Source organism: Bombus huntii, chromosome 1, assembly GCF_024542735.1.
Source record: "Bombus huntii isolate Logan2020A chromosome 1, iyBomHunt1.1, whole genome shotgun sequence".
In the NCBI taxonomy this organism is placed as follows: domain Eukaryota; kingdom Metazoa; phylum Arthropoda; class Insecta; order Hymenoptera; family Apidae; genus Bombus; species Bombus huntii.
This window is the reverse complement of record NC_066238.1, coordinates 21,837,015-21,860,106: the sequence shown is the minus strand read 5'-3', so window position 1 is coordinate 21,860,106 and position 23,092 is coordinate 21,837,015. Positions and strand designations below refer to the sequence as shown.

Sequence of the window (23,092 nt, the reverse complement as noted above, 5' to 3'; positions counted from 1 at the left end):
ATATAATAATTCTATATTGAAAAAAATATGAAATTAACATGATATATACATTACTACGTAAGTTATATATAAAATATGTATATTATACCCTTGCCTACTGACTGATATGAATTTCTTTCGGTCTCGAATGCGTTAAAAGAGAGCGCAAAGAAGGCGAAATTACTTATTGTAATTAGTAAATCGACCTGAGAGGCAGACAGATACAAGAAAGAAGGAATATTATATTAGCGGCATTATCATGTTTTTGCTCTCTTTAAGTCTTTCATCGAGACAGACAATCTACAGGTATTAATCGACCAATTTCTCCAAGCTGATAACTTCGAATTGATGTTTCTATATAAGAAGTGTTATGTGTTAATCTGTCTAAATGTTTAAAAGGTGTTATAAATTAAATGTTGTTAAACGATACGTAATTGCCTTTTGATCGTAAATTTTACTATCAAGGGGTCTTTTATGTATGCGTAATCATTGTGAATTATAACAATTTATGTGATCGATATTAAAGGTGTTTAAAAGCATGTAGTTTTTTTCTATATTACTATTCTCCTATATTATTATCCTATATTATTATAGCATTCCTATATTATTATAATATCCAATTACATGTTGATACACAAGATATACAGATTATTATTTATAACGTTTTGGTTTTCTTAATTGAGTCATTCATTTAGTACAAATGATAAGAAATTAGTAATAATTCACAAAAAAAGGATATCGTAGTAGAAATATTATAAAAAAACATTTTCTGTTTTAGTGTAGAGTTACTCCTTCTTACAGACAGTGTCGTACAAATCTGTACGTCTCTGAGAAAATGTAGGTATCTGAGCCCTTACTTCCTCAACAACTTTTAGATCTGATAGAAAAAAGAAACATACGAAGTAATAAGTAATGCTTACTAATAAATTCAACAAATACAGAGGAAGATGGCTAAATCGATAAATTAACGAGACTAAAAATTAATTACATCATGGATCTCTCGCTTTTAATTTTAAGCTGTAAATTACCGATATCGGTGACTGCCATATTCTCTTGAGTTTCCAAATCGTAAAGAATCTTTCCCCAGGGATTGGTCAACTGTGTATGTCCCCATGCGACGTAACTTGCTTAAGGAACACGAGCCGGTGATATGCAGGCAACGTATAATTGATTATCATTCGCTCTGAAACGCTGAAGTAATGACCAGTGCAGTGGTCCAGTGGTCATATTGAATGCCGCTGGATATATCAGCATTTGGCAACCTAACCCAGAGAAGCAGGAAATATGAAGCCACCGAATACCAATTAACTTCGTAGTTGCACGGTTCACATTCCATCATTTCTGAATATGCGAGGACAGTCCTCTTATTGTGCTTTTAATTCTTTTATTTGTTTCATTTTCAGCAAATATACTGGTTTTTTAAATTAAGCTTCTTTTTATACAGAGTTACAGATTATATTAATTTTATATAGAATATATTTAAGAAAGATATTTAATTTTTTGCTAGTTAAGTATTGATCGATTAAGTTACTGTACCTTTGTTCCGATAAATGCGTGCCATTTCCTCGAATCTAATATCATAGCAAATGCCAATACCTATTTTGCAGCCCTTCACATCGAACGTCGTTAGGGAGTTACCAGGACTGAGTGAATCACTCTCTCGAAAAGTAATCTTATTAGGAATGTCGATGTCGAATAGATGTACCTAATAACATAAAAATGTAGTCGCTAATTCTATTGCTGCAACTTTTGTAATTTAATATCAAAGTTACCAACTCCTAAACTTTAATTATTTTTTATTTAATAACTGACAGCGTTTTTATCACTTTCTTTTATTAAAAAATCCTATCATTTAATAATGTTTAAAAAGGAGAAAAAATAAGTATAATAATATTTTAAGTATGTGAAAAATTTATACAACACAAACACATTACAACAAAAATGGGCGTTTCCCGTATCATAACGTATTTTATAAACCGTAAATTATAGAATTGGTTATAGTATACGTATGTACATATGTATATTCCTAAATTATTCCTAGATAGAGTCACTTTCTTCGCCCCAATATTTTCAAATTCAAAGCCATAAAGGAATATATTACTTACCTTTCGGTGTTTTGCTATCAAAGTTCCATCGGGACCCCAAATAGTACAGGTATTGTACAATTTAGCGCCCTCTATTTCAGGCATCGTACCACCAACTACATAGATGTTGTTTTCTTTAGCTGCGTTCGATGAAGCAACGCTCGTTTCACCATCAGGAATACTCTCGGCGTATTTTGGAAAGTACTCTGCATTGCAATATTTCAATTAATGAAGAATAACTGTCTTTTGTTCCAACCATAAATTAAATTGAAATGTTTGTCAGTTTTTTATTTTTTAAATTATTAAAATAACTAAGTTTTATATTTCGACTTAATTAAATATGCAATTACTTAGCTAATAGTATATATAATAAATTGTTTCTACAGGTTCAAAATGAAAAATGAATATTTAGAAATATTTAATTACGACAATGCTATTTGTGTTAGCATCAGTGGCTTGTTACTCAACGACTTTGCTAGTACTTTTTCAAACATAAAGTTAGTTTTCAATTAACACTTATACTAGAGGCGGAATTATAAATGCAAAATAATTGATAATACTAATTTATAAGTACCTAATTATTAGTATCTTAAAAAATATATTTATACAAAAATCACGATAATCATGAAAATGGGGAAATCCTATATTCTCGAATCAATTCACAATTTATTTTGCATATTAATTAGATTCCGCGCTCATCAGTACGTACTCACTGGCGACATCGAGAAAATTCCTGTATCGGCAATTCCTCGTACGACCAGAGGATCGGAAATATCAAAGGATATTATGGCGCAGCGCGAGTGGAGAAACAGAAACATATGAGCTTAACACCGTAATACTCTTATCATAGAAATAGAAGCAGTCCTCAATTCCCGCCCTCTAACTTCTATCTCCACCGATCCAAATGATCTCCTAGCCCTCACTCCCGGACATTTCCTCATTGGCGATTCATTAATGTGCTTACGTGATCGAGATTTCAAGGACATTCCATCGAACCGACTCTCCAAATGGCAGCATATCCAACAGCTTAAACAACATTTTTGGAACCGCTGGCATAAGGAGTATTTGAACGAGCTAACCAACCGCAATAAATGGAGCAAGGGTGGACACAGCATCCAAAAGGGCACAATCGTCATCCTCAGAGAGGACAACGTTCCCTCCATGCATTGGCCTCTGGGCCGAGTTATCAAGATTCATCCAGGCGCCGATGGTGTCATCCGGACAGCTACAGTTCAGACGGCAAAGAGCATTTTGGATCGGGGCGTCAAAAGGCTTGTCCCACTGCCAATTCAACCCGATCTCGAGAAACCCGAACAACTAGCCACCGAGACGAAATAAGATGGGAACTTCAACCACACCTCCCTAGTTTGATCGGTACCCTCTCAACGGGGGGAGAATGTTACGCCATGCGGCTTACCATAGGTCATATTCTTAACTATCGATCGCGGCACTATAATGTCGCAGACGGATCGTCGTGTCTGCCCGGCAAACAAACATTGTAGTGGCAAGCGCATGGTTCATTAAGCAGGGCGACTTCCAGAAACGTCGACTCGTGGCCCGTATTTTACCTCGCGTAAAAGAATGTGGCGTGATCCGAACGTAGTGGGGGTCGCCTTCCAGAAAAAACGAAAAAAATCGAAAGGCGTTCAGAACTTTTCGAGATGTCGAACCGTCAACACATGTGGTATGTCGCGCATTACTTATCAACCAAAACGCAGTTACATTTTTTTTGTTCCATTTATATCTTTCTAGTTAATAAGTTGTTGAAATAAACATTAATTTATTTGTGTTAATTCTGTGGAATTTCGTTGAACTACCCTTATTATCATAATCGAAATAAGGGGATCGATCAGTTCGTGGCGTCGATTATTTAATCGTAACGGGAACTTACAACTCTCGTTGACGTGCTATCTCGCGATCGCGTCTCTCCGCGAACGGTCGAAACAAAATGATTCACTAAAAACTGTCCTGAATTCCTAAGAATTTATTTACCGCAAAACTGACAAAGTGTTTATTTAAAACATGAGGTTGAAGGTAGTCCTTTTCTTTCATTTCATTCATTTTCATTTTCTTTCTTAAGTATGGCTAACACAATATCTAATCAATTAAAATTTTATATTTTCACGTGAAAAGTTTCTTTAGATAATTATTATCAACATGATGACTAACTCTTACGGATTAATACGTGTCTGTAGGGCAATCCGGTGGACTTGATCGGCCTTTTACTTCGAAAGTTGAGTAATCGGTGTCGCTTTCTTACGCATCTTTGAACTGTATAAATGTTTTAAAATTGTTTGATCCAGAATGTACCACACCGGACAATCAAGAAGGCAGGTGCCTTGACTACAGAAAATGTAAACCTCTGCAAGAAATATGGCAGATACAGTACCGTACAGCCACCGATTTTTATAGACGATCAGTGTGCAGATACCAGGGCAATGTTACGATCGTTTGCTGTCCGAACGATCCAAACAAAGAGAAGAGAGAAATTTTAATAAAAACTGTGTATAAGTATAAGGCTTTGCGACCACCATACTGTGGTTTTAGCAACGTCTCTCATACCAGGGTGGTCGATGGTAAACCAGCTGAACTTGGTACGTTTTATGTCTTTCTTTCCGATTAATAATAAGCCATTTACTGCAAAGAATGAACTTTAAAGGCATTAAACAGCACATCAATGTACATTTCAATTAGACTAAATAATAATGCTATGATTTTATCGGTAGTAACTTTACTTATTAACTTGAATTATTTCTTTCTTTTACTTCATGTTAGGAAGAGTATCTTTTTGCTTGAAATAAAAAATTGATATAGGAGTAATAATATGGATAGAGATCAAAAACTGTTAGGGCAGAAATTACACGTTTGAACTTTATAGTTCAGTATAGTTCAAATAGAAATTATATAGAATTATTTAATAATTTGTATTCCACTGGAATAAAAATTTAATTTCTGTCTTTATCAAATCTCTATTTCAGAGTATTTGTACGTATGTACTTATCGTCTGCTGTATGATCGAATATCGAATAGGTAATAATCGTTGTTACCCGTTATGTGAGAAAAAATTATGTATATTCACAACTATGACTATTGCATTTTAGGCGCTTGGCCATGGATCGTTGCATTAGGTTTTCGTAATCCCCGAAACCCAGACAAACCACTATGGAAGTGCGGAGGTTCCCTGATATCGGCTAGGCATGTTTTGACCGCAGCACATTGTGCACATATGGATGGAATAGAAAACATACACAATCATAATATTGTCATTCTTAGATTGGTGGAGGAGGTGCCATTTTCGAGTAAGTCCTCAAATATATATATATATATATGCTATTGAGTATTACTGAAGTATCATATCCTGAAATTTCTTACTGTACACATATATTGTGTCATAAAGCGTGTATAATTCTTTCTCATACTTTTGGTCATTCGTTTCCTGCATTTTCATTTATTTTTTTATTTTTCAGGGTACGTATATCCCATTTGTACGAAAGAGCCCCTACGAAAGAGCAACTTCGTCGGCTATAACCCCCTTGTTGCTGGATCGGGAGCATTAAGATATAGTAAGTGATATCAATTTTATAATAAAATTAAATAGTTCCAGTCTTAAATATCTTTCTTATTTTCTTCGTAGGACGACCACGACGTAATGCATTAATGGAAGTACAAATGCCAGTGATTAAGAACGCCGAATGCAAAATAGCTTATTCCAAATTTCCTAATGCACCTGATATCACTGATGGTATAATATGCGCCGAACATGCTCAGGGTGGAGAGGATTCTTGTACGGTAATTAAGTTACAGAGTTACTACAAACTATACGGTATCTGAAGACACGTCGATTCGAATTAACATCAAATCGACGTCTTAAACATTAAAAATAATAGATAAACACAATTTAATAGTTTTGCCCACTTCTCACACCTCGTTATGGTATTTAATCTAATTTCCTTCTAATCTTAGTTTTGCTCAAAATACATATAACATGTACGTTATAAATTGGAGTATTTCAATACACAAATCAATAGAAGATTATTACTGTATATAAGTATAATTTCAATACAATTCGATCGATATATTTCAGTATCTTTGATTAAAAATTTAACGATCCTTTCAGGCTGACCGCGGCGGACCACTGCTGATACAACATGAATTAACCTCGTATTTAATAGGTATTGTGTCTTATGCTTATAAGTGCGGCACAGCTGGGTATCCCAGCGTTTACACTAGGGTCACATCGTACCTTGACTTCATTCTCCAAGCGATGCAATAATATGATATTACTGTTCCATAAATATCATTGTGTAAAAAACGTAAAGTTGGATTTTCTTATTGTGGAGATAAGAAACAGCTCAAATTTACATTGTTTTGTACGTTACAAATTATAGGCTTAAAATGTACGAAATGTAACTTTGAAACGACACTAATTTTTTACGCACGATAAACCTCCACGACTTAGGTATGTAAAGATGATAAACGTATATTAATTCTATAAATTTGGTAATAATAAACCAACTTTCTGAGAAGTTCTGTAAATTTCGTTTCTGTTGTATCAAGAGAATAATGGAATATTCCACTTAGATCGTATACTTCTTGTACGTACGTACAAAATTTTCCGGCTAATCTAAAACACTTCATAAGATAGAGAGCTTCTGGAAATTCGGACACAGAGAGTGCATAAAATACAAGATAAGTCTCGTGTCTTTCAAAATTATTTTTTATTCGCTAAAAACGTCCTGTGTACTCATGCAATCACATGCAACCTCGAAACTTCACTTATTTTTTATCACTTTCCAATTCAATACACAGTTTCAGCATTTTTGACTATATGTAAGAGAAATTTCCATTCAGCCAAAGGTGTACTTACAGATTATAGATTCCTATACGACTCTCAGTAAAAATTTATCCGCACTCCAGATAGTTAAAACTTCTGTCGACCGTATTGATCCATCTGCACTCTTCGTATGACGTCAATATCTGTTCAGTGCTGCTGCGCAGGTTTCTTTGTGTTACGTCAATTCGTTTGTGACCGTTGCGCGAGTAATGGCGCTTTGCAATGGTGATTTGCAGGAAAACAGTGCAGGATGCTGTGATTCGTTTCTTGTGGTCGGAGGTTATGTTTGATGCCTATATTTATCAAAGATTTAATGCACATTATGGAGAAAGTGTTTTGTCACGAAGTGTGTTTGAATGGGCACAAAAGTTCAAAGAAGATCGCACAAGTGTTATGAAAAAACAGCTGGACGCCCGTCCACATCCACGATGACAACATTGAACGTGCTCATGAACTTATGCTCTATGGAATAGACGAGTGACACTGGATAATGTGGCAAATCATTTGCAAATCAGCCACGGCTCTGCTTATGCAATAGTGCACGACAGATTTGGATTTTAAAAAGTTTGTGCGAGATGGATGCCGAAAAAGCTGATGAAAAGGTGAAGACGACGATGCATTCGTGGTTCGCAGCTCAGCCCAAAACATTTTTTAATGAGAAAATACAAAGGTCCTTCGGCAAATGGACAAAGTGTATACAGAAATCGAGAAAGAAATGGTTTTGAAAGAATTTTCAAAAGAATTGCAGTCTAATGTAGAAAATTCTTATGAAAAGAAAGTATCAATTGACACCGCTTCACAGGATTATATTTTCATTAAAACAGACTTAATGTTTGATGTCAATAGCTCAACAGAATACCAGAAAGAGTCTGTGAAACGAAGGAAAGAAGATATTGCAGTATTGTATAATGATTTGTCACCATCTTCGTCACAAGATACTCAAAATTTACAAGAACGGTTCGACAAAAAAAGTAAAAGTTTAGGAGAAGCAGAAAAAGATCATAACAAGAAGGATAATATTTCAATGAGAAATATTTTGGACGGCGATACAAATAAAGAAAACCAAATTGAAACGAAGGAATTAGAAGCAGTTAGTAAATCAACTGCTGAAAATGATACAAAATCAATAGACAACGTTGAACAAAATATATCATTAGAATCCATACAAAAAGCAAGAGATAATGCTTACAATAATGAACATTTGCTTATAGAAGAAGACCAAATGATGACAGCGAAAAATGCGTGTGACACTACAGAATAAAAAACTTCAGCAGATCTTATGTCGAGAAATTTAGATGCTAATACACAAGAGAAGTCTTTAGAGAATAAAGATGACAAGAATCCATCTCCATCTATGTTAGATAGTAGTAAACGGAGCAGTCGTTATAATGTTGCTGCAAAGCCTGCTACTTCGCCAAAATTTGAAGAAATTGTTTATAATCAAACCAGACAATCAAACACAAATAAAATTTTGCGAAGCGCTTTAAAGACGAAATTAATCGAAGACAAGTCTGAAATAATTAATAAACAAAAGGCATCGGAAAATGTAGAAAATAAATTTGCCAAAGAAGAAAAAAGAGGTGTTAAACAAAAATCAATTTCAGATAGTGAAAACGAAACAACTGATAAGTTCGTCAACGAAGGCAAGTTCTTTTAACGAACACAGCTAGTGATAGCGATAGGTATAAATCTGTAGAAAATGATAATGCAGTAACGGGTGTAATAGCAACTGATGAAGCGAAACATAGAGGCAGACCTAGGAGATCGGATAAAGTCGAAGTTAAAGAAGATGAAAATACAAGTGTAAATTCCGACCAATTGCGGGGAGACGTAACCGCGAGGAGAGACGTCAACGGGGGTCGTACGATTATATCAATCGACACCACGAATTGATCGATCCCCTGATTTCCGTTGAGATAATAGGGGTGATTGAGTTTGTATAACACTGTGATTCACTGAATTATAAATTATATATTTCCAACACTTTACAGATTACACTGACGTAGAGAAATAAATAGTTAACAACTTGTCGCACGAAGATGTGATAGATATGTACGCTAGAGCAGGGCTCTTATAATGGAGATTAATGTATTAATGTACTTAGCACTATAATATATTTAGGAGAGAAGATGTATGTTCGACAACACCGAGAACCGACAAAAGATTTTCGTAAAGTATGCGACTCTCGCGCTATGTGTAGACTGCCGCGTTAGGCGTTAGTTTTTAGACTGACTGTCGCTCTTTTTCTAATACAGAAGAAAAGTTCGGTGTGGGTATGCCCCTGTGCCTAAAGAACGCGGATTCGTTGTCCCCACTTTCGTTAGGAAAAGTGAGGGTAACGAACCGCGGTGTCGATTGGTCATGACCTGCACTACTGCTCGAAGGGATGAGTAGGAAGTCTCCTACCATCGTGGTGGATAGATGACTGTGTGCGTGAGGAAAACATAGCTTGTTTTATTAGAGGGCTATTCGGATTTTCCTAATGGGTGCATACCCGCTTTCTCCGTGTTTTAAGTACGTCTAATAAACCCAAGGACCTCTCTAAAAACCGACTGTGTTTCGAGAATATTTTTAAGCTTTAGAAATTCTTCAAGACAAACGGATTGAAGACACATGGCGAAACACTACAGGGAAGTGAAAGTTATGGTGGGTCCTTAGGTTTATTGAGGGTCGAAGTGACGTTACGCAGGCTGGTTGTTGTCCGGTGGTGCGAGCTGGCGCGGGCTGGCGTGCAGATGTTTTAGGCGGCGTAACACCAAGGAAGATCCTAGAAAATGAGAAGGGTGGATTAGAAGAACGAAGAAAACTCGAAGAAGATACAGAAGAAGAAACTACAGAGACAGAAGTCAATTCAAAAGGTATATTAAATAATAAGTGCGATTTACTTGATACCGAACTTATAATACTTATAAATTATACCTATCTATAATAAGTATTAACTTATTGTAAATAAACAGCCATGTCACTGCGCCACGCCAGAAAAATTACTGAAAATTCCCAACGCGAGAATTGATTGTAATTTCAACAAATAAATAAATAAAAAAAAAAAAAAACTTGATACCGAAAGAGCTATTGAAATTAATGATACGGTTCAAGATATTAAATTTACTGAAGGTAGAAGCCGAACTCAAAATGATATGGAAGATGTAGTAGAAGATTCACAAGAATTATCTAATAAAAGTAAGTTATCAGAAATAAGGATTGCACTTAACAAAATTGAATATACAAAAACTATTTTACGGAATAAAAAGAATTCATTAGAAAGAGAAAGAGGAGTAAGGGAAAAGAAGAAAATGTACAGACAGAAATTATTTCAAAAAATATATCAGATGATAAATGTGATTTGCTTTAGAAAAAAAAAAAAAAAAAAAAAAATATTATCCACAAACTACATTAGGAATTTATCTATTTTAGTGAGGAGAAAGAGAAAGGATAGAGGAGTTGATCAATAGACTGTGGATTTTGAAGCGTTTATGAAAAACTTACAATTTTAATAAAATATTCAATGTAAAGTCTTTGTTATAATATTCAGATAGATAGATGAAAAAAAAACTGAATTTGCATAATTACTCATGGCTTATTGATCAATCATGCGACTCGTTCAGAGGTAACTCGAGTTGTAAAGGCGACAATTTATTAAAAATGGTATATCTGACGTACGATGCATTTGTTCGTGTAAAACTATTTAAATAAGTATAAAAATCACGCGAAAAAAAATCTACTGAAAATAATGTTGAACTAGTTAATAATAATAAATCATATAGTGAAACACAAACCTTAAATCAAGATTTTAAGTTCAAGAAAAAAAAAAAAAAGAAAAAAAAAGAAGAAAGAAGTTGATAAAATGACAGCAACATGTAGCAGCAGGCGAGAGAAAATAGGCCAAATTTCTAAAAGAAGAAACGATGCTCAAGAACTCGGAATTTCTCGAGTGGATATGCTAAACAACGAATTTAATGAACAGTTGAAAGAACGTGAAACAGCAATAGAAGGCTTACATCAAATGTTAAAGCATCAATCGGAAATTCATAAAGTTACCTTAAATGAAGCAAGTTTGAAAATAGGAGAACTGCAGAGTGCAGTGTATCAATGTGCACTAAAAATGCAAGTAACGTGACGATTACTTTTAGAACACCACAAGCACCACGAAAACACAATCAAGACCAAACAAGATCAAGTTCAAAAGTGAAGTTACGTGAGCTTATTACTGCTAACGACCAAAAATTGAATTACGATCCCGAGCATCAACTCGCTGATCTTCAAGTAGAATGTTCCGACAAAGACAGGACGACACAAGAGTTCGAGAAACACATAGAGGACATGAAGGAGGAAGTGCAAAAATTAGAATTGCAACTCGACGAGTTACAAAAAAAAGAAAAACACACACGCACGTAAAAAGAGTTCAATCTTTTGGAATACAAATTGAAGAACTAACAATAAAATTAGAAGAAATAACACAGAAGAAATAAGTCACAAATATGAAATTGCCTGATGGCTGATGTTGATCGTTGACGTTTATAGCGAAAGAATTCCGTCAACGGCGCCATCTGGATCCTTGTTGAAAAATTAAACAAGCCGCAATAGCACCATTACGCTCATCACCCAGAGTAGCGTTTGTCGCTGAGTCGAGGAGCTGGAGGATTTCTTATACTCAAGGACATAAATTTTACCACTTCCGGTAACGTTCTTCAGGTGATCCAGGCATTCGAAATCACAACATTCTTTTCCAAGGCGAAATTTTCTGCATGGCTGTAGTAAAAAGAAATCGATCAATTGTACAGATCAATCGTCACTCGACTGCTCGAGAATTCAGGTCATCCAGAGAATAGAATAGAGACGTGGAAAAATGTAGTGCGATCATCACAGTGGGAGGAAATAGGGGGATAGGGACCAAATGAATGAACGAGATGTTAAGGACAACTGACGATAAGTTCTTCTTTTATCGAGAATTGCATGTTTGTGAATGGTTTGTGGGTGGTTAGGTGGAGAGAATTGAAGAGTTTGGAGGTGACTGGAAGAGTGTTTTGGGCAAGGTAGATTGCAGAATGGTTGCGGTAGCATTGTGTTAATTATGGGTTTGTACATGTAATCTTTGTATGTATCACTACATACAACCTAACGTATATTTTTAATAATACATCAGAGTTTTAGTTATTTCATAGCTATGAATTTTATACTCTATAATCTTGACGTTTTATTTCACAGAAGCGTTTGAATATCCATAAAAATTAAATGAACCAATGTATTCATTATCTTATAGAGAAGATATATTATTTTTAATTATGTTCCAATTATTTATCATGATCCTGATTTCCTTATTCTGAAAATTTGAAAGGAAGTTTTGTAGTTTGATACTTTCAGCGACAAAGGGTCAATATTGCTTTAGTATATTTCGTCACATATACATGTATATCTATATATCCACCGAAAATGCGCTCTTGTAGACAAACGCTCGATTCGCGTCATAGCTTTTAAAGCTCGTCGCATCTCAATCCGTTGGAAAAAGTTTTTCCTGTAGCATATTTTATTTTTACGAACCAACAAGGTCTTTGTTTATTTCCTTCTTTTTTTTGCTCCAATTCCCCCATTGTTTTTTCAAGGATAGTATTTCAGAGCCATTAGTCAAGTTCATTGTAACAATAAACGTACGTTTCGGAAACATTTTGTGCTGTGAAACAGAATACACTAAAGTTTGAAGGTCACATCGATTTTCGAAAGTTTATAAATGGAGGTGTATGACAGTATCACCAGCTGTTGCTGTCCCCAAGCGCCAAAATACGTTCTGACTACTATTTTATGTATCTCACAGAAGTATGTCTTCATTCATCATCTCCCATGCCATCCACCAACGTGTTCTTAACATGTTATCTCCTAGTAAAATATTGATGTTGAGTCAGATATCCAACTGAATAATCTTTTCGGTGTCTACTATAAGACATTTAAAACCAAGGCTCGTACACACGTGTGCTTATACGTCAGATGTAATACTTAACACGAAACCTGCTTATATTAATATTAAATTTATGCATAGTAGGATGTTCGACCTTTGTAAAAATGAAATTATAATACATTTCATACAGTTTCACCGTGGAAAAGTGAATCTTTCTAGCATGTCCACGCAAATGCAGGGGAGGGGAGGACTGTGCATGCACCAAACAACTTTACGTTCGTAATTTTTCACACAAATGTACAACTGTAGGGAAAAAATTATCTCTGATTTTTCGGATGTTAGGAATCGACAATATCGCATAACGGAATGCCGTGTTCTACGTATTCTATTTTTGTTACGACGAAGTTGTGGTACAAACGAAGTCCACATAAGAATAGTACAACAAAATCGGTTGAGGTTAGGTTATCGTGCAGATATCGCGGCTTTTGCATTGGAAATCACGCAACTGCCAGTCTCGTCGTTCCTTGTAAACGAAAGAAAGGTATTGTAATCGGTCGGAATTAACATAAAACTCGTCGCATGCGACCATATGGCCTGAATGTTGAATAAACGAGAGTAGAGCGCGAGCTATGTGATTCTAACCGTTTAGGCGGAAACTAATGATTGTAACCAGAGCCGAGATATATGCCAATATTACTTTGCTCGACAAAGCGTATAAGATGAGGAGAGAATCGCGATAAGGTAGAACAAGAGACAGATATTCTCTACGTAAAGCAAGTCTGTCAACTAGATTGAAATCCTACAGCTATAACTACAGTGAATCCATATTCTGGCGAATTGTCTTTTCACAAATGAAGCTTCTGAAGAACGGAATTGATACAATAACTACTGTTCATTCATAACTACTGTTGTAAGAATCTATATATTTGTCTATCTATATCTATATATATATCGATCTATATATATTTGTCAGAATGTCATTTTATCAAAAAACCCATCCTCTGTAATCATAGTTTAACGAAGCATAATTAATAGAAGAGGTAGAGCGTTAAGTGGAGATGATTTAATCACAGTTAAGTAGATAAATCTCTATATTAGTCTCTTTAATTAAAATGTCCTACGTTTTATTTGCGTCATTTTTTTTCTTCATCCAATTTAAAATGTTTAAATAACAATAGCCTATACAATATAATTTTATGTAAAAAAATTGATTATACCATGTTTATTACAGATATTTAACATTTTTGTGTACATACAAAATTTAGATTATACCTCGCTTGAGAACAAAAATTCTATTTGTTTTCCTAACATGTACTAATAATTATTGATCAAACTAGAAAAAGCTGGAGGAGATTACTTAGGAAGATTACTTAGCATCTTATATTCCTGGCAAGAGAAAATGAAAAATTCGTTTCTTCTCTTTGCTTCCCTGTTCCTTCTTTCCTCCTTTTTCCCTTTTTACATCGCGTTGTTTTACATCGCAATTTACATTTATTTGTAAAGTTTGAATCTTCTCGATATTGAAGATGTTGAAGCTGCAAGTATGTATTTCATTTTAATCCATTCGAGACCGAGATTTAATTGTAAGACGATACCTAGGTGTCGGTACGATCTGAATGTTTAGTTAGAATGATTCTGTGTTTTACTCTCTCCAGGGTATTCTTTTCATACTTTGATTTTAAATCGATGACAATCTTAAATAGTATGCCTCATATTTTTAAAATATAAAATTATATACTATGTTATTCTATAATGTATTATGTACAGTTAAATATATATATATAATAATTCTATATTGAAAAAAATATGAAATTAACATGATATATACATTACTACGTAAGTTATATATAAAATATGTATATTATACCCTTGCCTACTGACTGATATGAATTTCTTTCGGTCTCGAATGCGTTAAAAGAGAGCGCAAAGAAGGCGAAATTACTTATTGTAATTAGTAAATCGACCTGAGAGGCAGACAGATACAAGAAAGAAGGAATATTATATTAGCGGCATTATCATGTTTTTGCTCTCTTTAAGTCTTTCATCGAGACAGACAATCTACAGGTATTAATCGACCAATTTCTCCAAGCTGATAACTTCGAATTGATGTTTCTATATAAGAAGTGTTATGTGTTAATCTGTCTAAATGTTTAAAAGGTGTTATAAATTAAATGTTGTTAAACGATACGTAATTGCCTTTTGATCGTAAATTTTACTATCAAGGGGTCTTTTATGTATGCGTAATCATTGTGAATTATAACAATTTATGTGATCGATATTAAAGGTGTTTAAAAGCATGTAGTTTTTTTCTATATTACTATTCTCCTATATTATTATCCTATATTATTATAGCATTCCTATATTATTATAATATCCAATTACATGTTGATACACAAGATATACAGATTATTATTTATAACGTTTTGGTTTTCTTAATTGAGTCATTCATTTAGTACAAATGATAAGAAATTAGTAATAATTCACAAAAAAAGGATATCGTAGTAGAAATATTATAAAAAAACATTTTCTGTTTTAGTGTAGAGTTACTCCTTCTTACAGACAGTGTCGTACAAATCTGTACGTCTCTGAGAAAATGTAGGTATCTGAGCCCTTACTTCCTCAACAACTTTTAGATCTGATAGAAAAAAGAAACATACGAAGTAATAAGTAATGCTTACTAATAAATTCAACAAATACAGAGGAAGATGGCTAAATCGATAAATTAACGAGACTAAAAATTAATTACATCATGGATCTCTCGCTTTTAATTTTAAGCTGTAAATTACCGATATCGGTGACTGCCATATTCTCTTGAGTTTCCAAATCGTAAAGAATCTTTCCCCAGGGATTGGTCAACTGTGTATGTCCCCATGCGACGTAACTTGCTTAAGGAACACGAGCCGGTGATATGCAGGCAACGTATAATTGATTATCATTCGCTCTGAAACGCTGAAGTAATGACCAGTGCAGTGGTCCAGTGGTCATATTGAATGCCGCTGGATATATCAGCATTTGGCAACCTAACCCAGAGAAGCAGGAAATATGAAGCCACCGAATACCAATTAACTTCGTAGTTGCACGGTTCACATTCCATCATTTCTGAATATGCGAGGACAGTCCTCTTATTGTGCTTTTAATTCTTTTATTTGTTTCATTTTCAGCAAATATACTGGTTTTTTAAATTAAGCTTCTTTTTATACAGAGTTACAGATTATATTAATTTTATATAGAATATATTTAAGAAAGATATTTAATTTTTTGCTAGTTAAGTATTGATCGATTAAGTTACTGTACCTTTGTTCCGATAAATGCGTGCCATTTCCTCGAATCTAATATCATAGCAAATGCCAATACCTATTTTGCAGCCCTTCACATCGAACGTCGTTAGGGAGTTACCAGGACTGAGTGAATCACTCTCTCGAAAAGTAATCTTATTAGGAATGTCGATGTCGAATAGATGTACCTAATAACATAAAAATGTAGTCGCTAATTCTATTGCTGCAACTTTTGTAATTTAATATCAAAGTTACCAACTCCTAAACTTTAATTATTTTTTATTTAATAACTGACAGCGTTTTTATCACTTTCTTTTATTAAAAAATCCTATCATTTAATAATGTTTAAAAAGGAGAAAAAATAAGTATAATAATATTTTAAGTATGTGAAAAATTTATACAACACAAACACATTACAACAAAAATGGGCGTTTCCCGTATCATAACGTATTTTATAAACCGTAAATTATAGAATTGGTTATAGTATACGTATGTACATATGTATATTCCTAAATTATTCCTAGATAGAGTCACTTTCTTCGCCCCAATATTTTCAAATTCAAAGCCATAAAGGAATATATTACTTACCTTTCGGTGTTTTGCTATCAAAGTTCCATCGGGACCCCAAATAGTACAGGTATTGTACAATTTATCGCCCCCTATTTCAGGCATCGTACCACCAACTACATAGATGTTGTTTTCTTTAGCTGCGTTCGATGAAGCAACGCTCGTTTCACCATCAGGAATACTCTCGGCGTATTTTGGAAAGTACTCTGCATTGCAATATTTCAATTAATGAAGAATAACTGTCTTTTGTTCCAACCATAAATTAAATTGAAATGTTTGTCAGTTTTTTATTTTTTAAATTATTAAAATAACTAAGTTTTATATTTCGACTTAATTAAATATGCAATTACTTAGCTAATAGTATATATAATAAATTGTTTCTACAGGTTCAAAATGAAAAATGAATATTTAGAAATATTTAATTACGACAATGCTATTTGTGTTAGCATCAGTGGCTTGTTACTCAACGACTTTGCTAGTACTTTTTCAAACATAAAGTTAGTTTTCAATTAACACTTATACTAGAGGCGGAATTATAAATGCAAAATAATTGATAATACTAATTTATAAGTACCTAATTATTAGTATCTTAAAAAATATATTTATACAAAAATCACGATAATCATGAAAATGGGGAAATCCTATATTCTCGAATCAATTCACAATTTATTTTGCATATTAATTAGATTCCGCGCTCATCAGTACGTACTCACTGGCGACATCGAGAAAATTCCTGTATCGGCAATTCCTCGTACGACCAGAGGATCGGAAATATCAAAGGATATTATGGCGCAGCGCGAGTGGAGAAACAGAAACATATGAGCTTAACACCGTAATACTCTTATCATAGAAATAGAAGCAGTCCTCAATTCCCGCCCTCTAACTTCTATCTCCACCGATCCAAATGATCTCCTAGCCCTCACTCCCGGACATTTCCTCATTGGCGATTCATTAATGTGCTTACGTGATCGAGATTTCAAGGACATTCCATCGAACCGACTCTCCAAATGGCAGCATATCCAACAGCTTAAACAACATTTTTGGAACCGCTGGCATAAGGAGTATTTGAACGAGCTAACCAACCGCAATAAATGGAGCAAGGGTGGACACAGCATCCAAAAGGGCACAATCGTCATCCTCAGAGAGGACAACGTTCCCTCCATGCATTGGCCTCTGGGCCGAGTTATCAAGATTCATCCAGGCGCCGATGGTGTCATCCGGACAGCTACAGTTCAGACGGCAAAGAGCATTTTGGATCGGGGCGTCAAAAGGCTTGTCCCACTGCCAATTCAACCCGATCTCGAGAAACCCGAACAACTAGCCACCGAGACGAAATAAGATGGGAACTTCAACCACACCTCCCTAGTTTGATCGGTACCCTCTCAACGGGGGGAGAATGTTACGCCATGCGGCTTACCATAGGTCATATTCTTAACTATCGATCGCGGCACTATAATGTCGCAGACGGATCGTCGTGTCTGCCCGGTAAACAAACATTGTAGTGGCAAGCGCATGGTTCATTAAGCAGGGCGACTTCCAGAAACGTCGACTCGTGGCCCGTATTTTACCTCGCGTAAAAGAATGTGGCGTGATCCGAACGTAGTGGGGGTCGCCTTCCAGAAAAAACGAAAAAAATCGAAAGGCGTTCAGAACTTTTCGAGATGTCGAACCGTCAACACATGTGGTATGTCGCGCATTACTTATCAACCAAAACGCAGTTACATTTTTTTTGTTCCATTTATATCTTTCTAGTTAATAAGTTGTTGAAATAAACATTAATTTATTTGTGTTAATTCTGTGGAATTTCGTTGAACTACCCTTATTATCATAATCGAAATAAGGGGATCGATCAGTTCGTGGCGTCGATTATTTAATCGTAACGGGAACTTACAACTCTCGTTGACGTGCTATCTCGCGATCGCGTCTCTCCGCGAACGGTCGAAACAAAATGATTCACTAAAAACTGTCCTGAATTCCTAAGAATTTATTTACCGCAAAACTGACAAAGTGTTTATTTAAAACATGAGGTTGAAGGTAGTCCTTTTCTTTCATTTCATTCATTTTCATTTTCTTTCTTAAGTATGGCTAACACAATATCTAATCAATTAAAATTTTATATTTTCACGTGAAAAGTTTCTTTAGATAATTATTATCAACATGATGACTAACTCTTACGGATTAATACGTGTCTGTAGGGCAATCCGGTGGACTTGATCGGCCTTTTACTTCGAAAGTTGAGTAATCGGTGTCGCTTTCTTACGCATCTTTGAACTGTATAAATGTTTTAAAATTGTTTGATCCAGAATGTACCACACCGGACAATCAAGAAGGCAGGTGCCTTGACTACAGAAAATGTAAACCTCTGCAAGAAATATGGCAGATACAGTACCGTACAGCCACCGATTTTTATAGACGATCAGTGTGCAGATACCAGGGCAATGTTACGATCGTTTGCTGTCCGAACGATCCAAACAAAGAGAAGAGAGAAATTTTAATAAAAACTGTGTATAAGTATAAGGCTTTGCGACCACCATACTGTGGTTTTAGCAACGTCTCTCATACCAGGGTGGTCGATGGTAAACCAGCTGAACTTGGTACGTTTTATGTCTTTCTTTCCGATTAATAATAAGCCATTTACTGCAAAGAATGAACTTTAAAGGCATTAAACAGCACATCAATGTACATTTCAATTAGACTAAATAATAATGCTATGATTTTATCGGTAGTAACTTTACTTATTAACTTGAATTATTTCTTTCTTTTACTTCATGTTAGGAAGAGTATCTTTTTGCTTGAAATAAAAAATTGATATAGGAGTAATAATATGGATAGAGATCAAAAACTGTTAGGGCAGAAATTACACGTTTGAACTTTATAGTTCAGTATAGTTCAAATAGAAATTATATAGAATTATTTAATAATTTGTATTCCACTGGAATAAAAATTTAATTTCTGTCTTTATCAAATCTCTATTTCAGAGTATTTGTACGTATGTACTTATCGTCTGCTGTATGATCGAATATCGAATAGGTAATAATCGTTGTTACCCGTTATGTGAGAAAAAATTATGTATATTCACAACTATGACTATTGCATTTTAGGCGCTTGGCCATGGATCGTTGCATTAGGTTTTCGTAATCCCCGAAACCCAGACAAACCACTATGGAAGTGCGGAGGTTCCCTGATATCGGCTAGGCATGTTTTGACCGCAGCACATTGTGCACATATGGATGGAATAGAAAACATACACAATCATAATATTGTCATTCTTAGATTGGTGGAGGAGGTGCCATTTTCGAGTAAGTCCTCAAATATATATATATATATATGCTATTGAGTATTACTGAAGTATCATATCCTGAAATTTCTTACTGTACACATATATTGTGTCATAAAGCGTGTATAATTCTTTCTCATACTTTTGGTCATTCGTTTCCTGCATTTTCATTTATTTTTTTATTTTTCAGGGTACGTATATCCCATTTGTACGAAAGAGCCCCTACGAAAGAGCAACTTCGTCGGCTATAACCCCCTTGTTGCTGGATCGGGAGCATTAAGATATAGTAAGTGATATCAATTTTATAATAAAATTAAATAGTTCCAGTCTTAAATATCTTTCTTATTTTCTTCGTAGGACGACCACGACGTAATGCATTAATGGAAGTACAAATGCCAGTGATTAAGAACGCCGAATGCAAAATAGCTTATTCCAAATTTCCTAATGCACCTGATATCACTGATGGTATAATATGCGCCGAACATGCTCAGGGTGGAGAGGATTCTTGTACGGTAATTAAGTTACAGAGTTACTACAAACTATACGGTATCTGAAGACACGTCGATTCGAATTAACATCAAATCGACGTCTTAAACATTAAAAATAATAGATAAACACAATTTAATAGTTTTGCCCACTTCTCACACCTCGTTATGGTATTTAATCTAATTTCCTTCTAATCTTAGTTTTGCTCAAAATACATATAACATGTACGTTATAAATTGGAGTATTTCAATACACAAATCAATAGAAGATTATTACTGTATATAAGTATAATTTCAATACAATTCGATCGATATATTTCAGTATCTTTGATTAAAAATTTAACGATCCTTTCAGGCTGACCGCGGCGGACCACTGCTGATACAACATGAATTAACCTCGTATTTAATAGGTATTGTGTCTTATGCTTATAAGTGCGGCACAGCTGGGTATCCCAGCGTTTACACTAGGGTCACATCGTACCTTGACTTCATTCTCCAAGCGATGCAATAATATGATATTACTGTTCCATAAATATCATTGTGTAAAAAACGTAAAGTTGGATTTTCTTATTGTGGAGATAAGAAACAGCTCAAATTTACATTGTTTTGTACGTTACAAATTATAGGCTTAAAATGTACGAAATGTAACTTTGAAACGACACTAATTTTTTACGCACGATAAACCTCCACGACTTAGGTATGTAAAGATGATAAACGTATATTAATTCTATAAATTTGGTAATAATAAACCAACTTTCTGAGAAGTTCTGTAAATTTCGTTTCTGTTGTATCAAGAGAATAATGGAATATTCCACTTAGATCGTATACTTCTTGTACGTACGTACAAAATTTTCCGGCTAATCTAAAACACTTCATAAGATAGAGAGCTTCTGGAAATTCGGACACAGAGAGTGCATAAAATACAAGATAAGTCTCGTGTCTTTCAAAATTATTTTTTATTCGCTAAAAACGTCCTGTGTACTCATGCAATCACATGCAACCTCGAAACTTCACTTATTTTTTATCACTTTCCAATTCAATACACAGTTTCAGCATTTTTGACTATATGTAAGAGAAATTTCCATTCAGCCAAAGGTGTACTTACAGATTATAGATTCCTATACGACTCTCAGTAAAAATTTATCCGCACTCCAGATAGTTAAAACTTCTGTCGACCGTATTGATCCATCTGCACTCTTCGTATGACGTCAATATCTGTTCAGTGCTGCTGCGCAGGTTTCTTTGTGTTACGTCAATTCGTTTGTGACCGTTGCGCGAGTAATGGCGCTTTGCAATGGTGATTTGCAGGAAAACAGTGCAGGATGCTGTGATTCGTTTCTTGTGGTCGGAGGTTATGTTTGATGCCTATATTTATCAAAGATTTAATGCACATTATGGAGAAAGTGTTTTGTCACGAAGTGTGTTTGAATGGGCACAAAAGTTCAAAGAAGATCGCACGAGTGTTATGAAAAAACAGCTGGACGCCCGTCCACATCCACGATGACAACATTGAACGTGCTCATGAACTTATGCTCTATGGAATAGACGAGTGACACTGGATAATGTGGCAAATCATTTGCAAATCAGCCACGGCTCTGCTTATGCAATAGTGCACGACAGATTTGGATTTTAAAAAGTTTGTGCGAGATGGATGCCGAAAAAGCTGATGAAAAGGTGAAGACGACGATGCATTCGTGGTTCGCAGCTCAGCCCAAAACATTTTTTAATGAGAAAATACAAAGGTCCTTCGGCAAATGGACAAAGTGTATACAGAAATCGAGTGATTATGTCAAAAAATGATGTATGTCTTTTTTGACAATTGCTTAAAATAAATTCTACACCGACAGAGCGGGTAACTTTTTACTCACCCTCGTAAGACACTTAAATTTCCAATCTATTATGATGAATAAAAGAGCTTATACTATTAAATCTAATTGTATTTTGTTGCATGAGAGTACACGTGTATGTGATGTACATTACCTTTATATCCCCTTGAACGCTTCAATATTGCGCATATATACTATATTTTGTACAGCTTCTATAAAATTTCGTATGTTTGTTTAGGCTGTTAATCTAGAGGCTGGAGTACAAAGAAGTGGCACAATGATGTGGGCTGATGACATTTATAATTATCAAGGAATCACCCCTACATTCGCTCAGGTATATATCGTTGACTATAACGTATTTAACATATATGATTGTTAGAATATTAATAATTAATTTTTAATTCTATCAGAATTTTAATGAAACTGTCCCTTGGGAAGGAAGAACTGATACCTTGATATCACGGTTTGTACATCCTATATATACGACAAATTTTAGAACATTATATAACGAAGAACCAGATCGTCGTGGCCATGTGATGTGAATAAAAGGACTTGAATTTGATGATATTTTTATAATGTTAGATAACATAACTAAGTATCTTCACAGTAAGATAGGATGACATGGTTTACATGATCTTAATGTTGTTCACTCGAGTGATGATATTATAAGGAAAAGCGTAATATCACAGGTAGGATGATTCATAATTTAGAACTACTAACTCATGTATGTATTAAAAATTAAAGAAATATATTAAATTTTATAGGATATTTATGTTTAGTAACCAGTAATTCAGAGATTGGTATTCATGGTTACTATAACGAGGCTGTAGAAACGCACCCTTTCTTCTTTGCAAATGGTCCTGTATTTATGTCTA

At 34.7% G+C, this 23,092-nt stretch overlaps 4 protein-coding genes across 5 annotated transcripts; 2 read left to right on the top strand and 2 right to left on the bottom strand.

Moving 5' to 3' along the window:
- Positions 1–1,037: 1,037 nt before the first annotated feature.
- LOC126865664 (omega-amidase NIT2-A-like) lies at positions 1,038–7,026 on the bottom strand. The gene is made up of 4 exons (XM_050618454.1): positions 6,931–7,026; positions 2,085–2,269; positions 1,516–1,684; positions 1,038–1,241 (listed from the first exon to the last, which is right to left on the bottom strand). Exons 2-4 carry the CDS (start codon positions 2,166–2,168, stop codon positions 1,108–1,110), a joined length of 387 nt encoding a protein of 128 aa, XP_050474411.1. The 5' UTR covers positions 2,169–2,269; positions 6,931–7,026; the 3' UTR covers positions 1,038–1,107.
- On the top strand, positions 2,943–21,693 carry LOC126865506 (venom serine protease Bi-VSP-like). Of its 2 annotated transcripts, none has more exons than XM_050618118.1 (6): positions 2,943–3,747; positions 5,165–5,362; positions 5,531–5,626; positions 5,698–5,852; positions 6,181–6,522; positions 21,499–21,693. In XM_050618118.1, exons 1-5 carry the CDS (start codon positions 3,645–3,647, stop codon positions 6,334–6,336), a joined length of 708 nt encoding a protein of 235 aa, XP_050474075.1. In that variant the 5' UTR covers positions 2,943–3,644; the 3' UTR covers positions 6,337–6,522; positions 21,499–21,693. The 2 variants fall into 2 exon arrangements, with proteins under 2 accessions (XP_050474075.1, XP_050474065.1); XM_050618108.1 differs by lacking the exon at positions 21,499–21,693 and adding an exon at positions 6,933–7,079 and having other exon boundaries at positions 3,595–3,747.
- On the bottom strand, positions 15,415–21,592 carry LOC126865697 (omega-amidase NIT2-A-like). Its single transcript, XM_050618516.1, has 4 exons — positions 21,497–21,592; positions 16,651–16,835; positions 16,082–16,250; positions 15,415–15,807 (listed from the first exon to the last, which is right to left on the bottom strand). The coding sequence occupies exons 2-4, from the start codon at positions 16,732–16,734 to the stop codon at positions 15,674–15,676; spliced, it is 387 nt and encodes a 128-aa protein (XP_050474473.1). The 5' UTR covers positions 16,735–16,835; positions 21,497–21,592; the 3' UTR covers positions 15,415–15,673.
- On the top strand, positions 18,116–22,240 carry LOC126865561 (venom serine protease Bi-VSP-like). The gene is made up of 6 exons (XM_050618229.1): positions 18,116–18,313; positions 19,731–19,928; positions 20,097–20,192; positions 20,264–20,418; positions 20,747–21,088; positions 21,700–22,240. Exons 1-5 carry the CDS (start codon positions 18,211–18,213, stop codon positions 20,900–20,902), a joined length of 708 nt encoding a protein of 235 aa, XP_050474186.1. The 5' UTR covers positions 18,116–18,210; the 3' UTR covers positions 20,903–21,088; positions 21,700–22,240.
- The last annotated feature ends 852 nt before the right edge of the window (positions 22,241–23,092 follow it).

Coding starts and splice junctions, on each gene's coding strand:
- LOC126865664 (XM_050618454.1), bottom strand. CDS start 2,168: ATGCCTGAAATAGAGGGCGCTAAATTGTACAATACCTGTACTATTTGG. Junction 1,685..2,084: donor TGATAGCAAAACACCGAAAG/GTAAGTAATATA, acceptor TTATGTTATTAG/GTACATCTATTCGACATCGA. Junction 1,242..1,515: donor ACGCATTTATCGGAACAAAG/GTACAGTAACTT, acceptor TCTCTGGGTTAG/GTTGCCAAATGCTGATATAT.
- LOC126865506 (XM_050618118.1), top strand. CDS start 3,645: ATGTGGCGTGATCCGAACGTAGTGGGGGTCGCCTTCCAGAAAAAACGA. Junction 5,363..5,530: donor GGAGGAGGTGCCATTTTCGA/GTAAGTCCTCAA, acceptor TTTATTTTTCAG/GGTACGTATATCCCATTTGT. Junction 5,627..5,697: donor ATCGGGAGCATTAAGATATA/GTAAGTGATATC, acceptor TTTTCTTCGTAG/GACGACCACGACGTAATGCA.
- LOC126865697 (XM_050618516.1), bottom strand. CDS start 16,734: ATGCCTGAAATAGGGGGCGATAAATTGTACAATACCTGTACTATTTGG. Junction 16,251..16,650: donor TGATAGCAAAACACCGAAAG/GTAAGTAATATA, acceptor TTATGTTATTAG/GTACATCTATTCGACATCGA. Junction 15,808..16,081: donor ACGCATTTATCGGAACAAAG/GTACAGTAACTT, acceptor TCTCTGGGTTAG/GTTGCCAAATGCTGATATAT.
- LOC126865561 (XM_050618229.1), top strand. CDS start 18,211: ATGTGGCGTGATCCGAACGTAGTGGGGGTCGCCTTCCAGAAAAAACGA. Junction 20,193..20,263: donor ATCGGGAGCATTAAGATATA/GTAAGTGATATC, acceptor TTTTCTTCGTAG/GACGACCACGACGTAATGCA. Junction 20,419..20,746: donor GTGGAGAGGATTCTTGTACG/GTAATTAAGTTA, acceptor CGATCCTTTCAG/GCTGACCGCGGCGGACCACT.